Source organism: Chaetura pelagica, unplaced genomic scaffold, assembly GCF_000747805.2.
Source record: "Chaetura pelagica isolate M959 unplaced genomic scaffold, ChaPel_1.0 scaffold1064, whole genome shotgun sequence".
Lineage (NCBI taxonomy): Eukaryota > Metazoa > Chordata > Aves > Apodiformes > Apodidae > Chaetura > Chaetura pelagica.
In genome coordinates, this window is record NW_009953063.1 from 716,829 (window position 1) to 719,023 (window position 2,195).

A 2,195-nucleotide genomic window follows, 5' to 3' on the forward strand; every position below is an offset into this window, starting at 1 on the left:
TTCCCTACTCTCCTCAAGGCCATGGCAATGGGAATGATGACAGAATACTACCACTTCATCTTCACCACTCTGGTAAAGTATCTAATCTGTTCAAACTGTCCTACCTTCCCTGCTGAGCGGAACGGGAGGGAGGAGGTGGGCTGGGGGTCCTGTCCTGGGGGTGCCTTACACAGCTGCAGGACTCTGAAGCTGTGGGGTGGGAAAAGCAAAGGAAAGGCCTGGTACCCTAACCAAAGGTAAGAGCAGGGCTAGACTGAGCTTCAGGTTAGAACCAGATGCCAGTGATCTGGTTGTGACATCTCTGCAATGGCTGTACTGCCCAAGTGCTCAGCCCCAGAGATGTCAGTCTTTCCTTTTGCTGCCCTGGACTGGCTCACTCCTTTGGAGCTGCTCTGGCTTTGTACAGACATAGGTTCTGGTTTTATTTCCCCTCCCTGTTATGTTGATTTCAGTGCAGCTACCCACGCACTGAGATGAGCATATGTGGCAAGTTGCAGGGTTACATTCCCACAGACAGGATGCGATGGGGCCGAGTTTCAGCAAGAACTGGGTCTGTGTTTCTGTGTGCTCACCTCAGACTCCCTTAAGAGCCAGGAGCAGCCCTGCTGTGGTCAATAGCTCAGTACTGCAGCTTTATTTTGCATGAGAAGAACTCAGCTTGAAATTAACTCCACTCTCATTAAACACAGGCCACTTCTTCTCTAACTCCAGGAGGCATTCTGGTTTGGGTTCTTTGGCATGCCATTTTTGTTCCCATTTAAGATGCTATTGTCGAGTATAATGTTGAATTTTGTGTGATTTTGAAAATCCAATTTATCTTTTTGCCTGCAGGAAAGAATCAGACTAAACTAACCCTTAAAAACTGCAAAATTTATTTTTCAAATGCAAAAGACATTTTAATTACCCCTGCTGCCATTATCTATTCCAGGCAGCTTTCAGCATTTCCCAGATAACCTCCTATTAATCAGCCCCAGCTGAGCCTAGAGTACATTTCATGTGTAGGTACAGCCTGGAGGTGGGAAAAGAAGAATTATAATAAATTAATAGATAAGCAATCACAATTAATGCCGCTTTCCTGAAATAACAGTTATATCATGGGAAAGATATTTTAATCTGTCACTCCTCAAGGCAATGTTTTCCTAGCTTGCAATGCATGTGCTTCAGCTTCTCTGGTACTAGACCCATGGGGTGCTAATGAATTAGTCTATTATGTTACACTGAATGTTTCTAAAAGGTCCCTAGTCAATACTGAGTACAGTGTATCAACACTTGGCATGAAATGCTTCAACATTTTGCTAGGCAGCAAGACTACAGTTCACTGACTTCAGCATGAAGAGCCCATCAGCCTGTTCTACCAGTGGAGGAGGAACTCTCCTTCCCAGACTTTGCCTAATGTGTGCACAGTTTTTACATCCTGCAAAGTCCCAAGCAGTGACAAACCCCTTATACTCTAGGAATTTCTGAGCAGCTTGTAAAAATGAGTCCTTGCAAATCCAGAAGCTTCCCCACTGCCTGCTGTTGCTGTTCCTGTGAGTTGCAGACAGGCAGAAGCAGGAATCTCTTCCCATGCTTTCAGTCAACATGAACAAAAATGGCCCACCCAGCCCACCTGCTCCTGAGTGAAACAGGAATGTGATCAACCAAACCAGTCCAGTTTGCTGCTGGTGCTGATCATCAGGTACTCTTGTTTAGCTCAGTGTACCTGAGGCTCCTGACACAACACGAGCAGGATGGAGGGGAGAATTAATCTGTGGTGCAGTAAATAATGAAAGAGAATGCAGATGAGGTGGAAAATAGAACCAGATGTTTCAATTTGTGGCTGTGCAGAAGCTGAAAATTCAGAAGAAACTGATATGGCAATTCCCCCCACACCTCTGTGTTCAGACACTCAGCTCTTAATAATCCTCTAATTCCAGGAAATTATAAATTAGGTTGCAGCTGAGATTTAAACTGGAACAAAGAAGGGACCTGATGGGCTTCTATAGGAACTTGGTGAAATGAAGGGTCAGTGGGGAGCTGCAGGACTAGGGGCACCCAAAATACCAGCAGGATCTTAAAGGTGTGCAGGGCTGCCGGTCTGACAGCTCTGCCACAGAGACCATGAGGTCTGGAGCTCGGTGGATCAGATTTGTCCGATACGGTCACATTCTGAGGGGAACATGATCTGCTTTTGCAATGAAAAATTATTTCCCTAC

The 2,195-nt window shown here is 45.6% G+C and overlaps 1 protein-coding gene across 1 annotated transcript in view; it reads left to right on the top strand.

The window, feature by feature from the left end:
- GRIK3 (glutamate receptor, ionotropic, kainate 3) overlaps positions 1–2,195 on the top strand; it is a 187,085-nt gene that overhangs the window by 148,273 nt on the left and 36,617 nt on the right. The window contains exon 5 of the mRNA XM_009996702.1: positions 19–72. Within this exon, the coding sequence (XP_009995004.1) occupies positions 19–72 (54 nt within the window). The remainder of the gene's footprint in view (positions 1–18; positions 73–2,195) is intronic.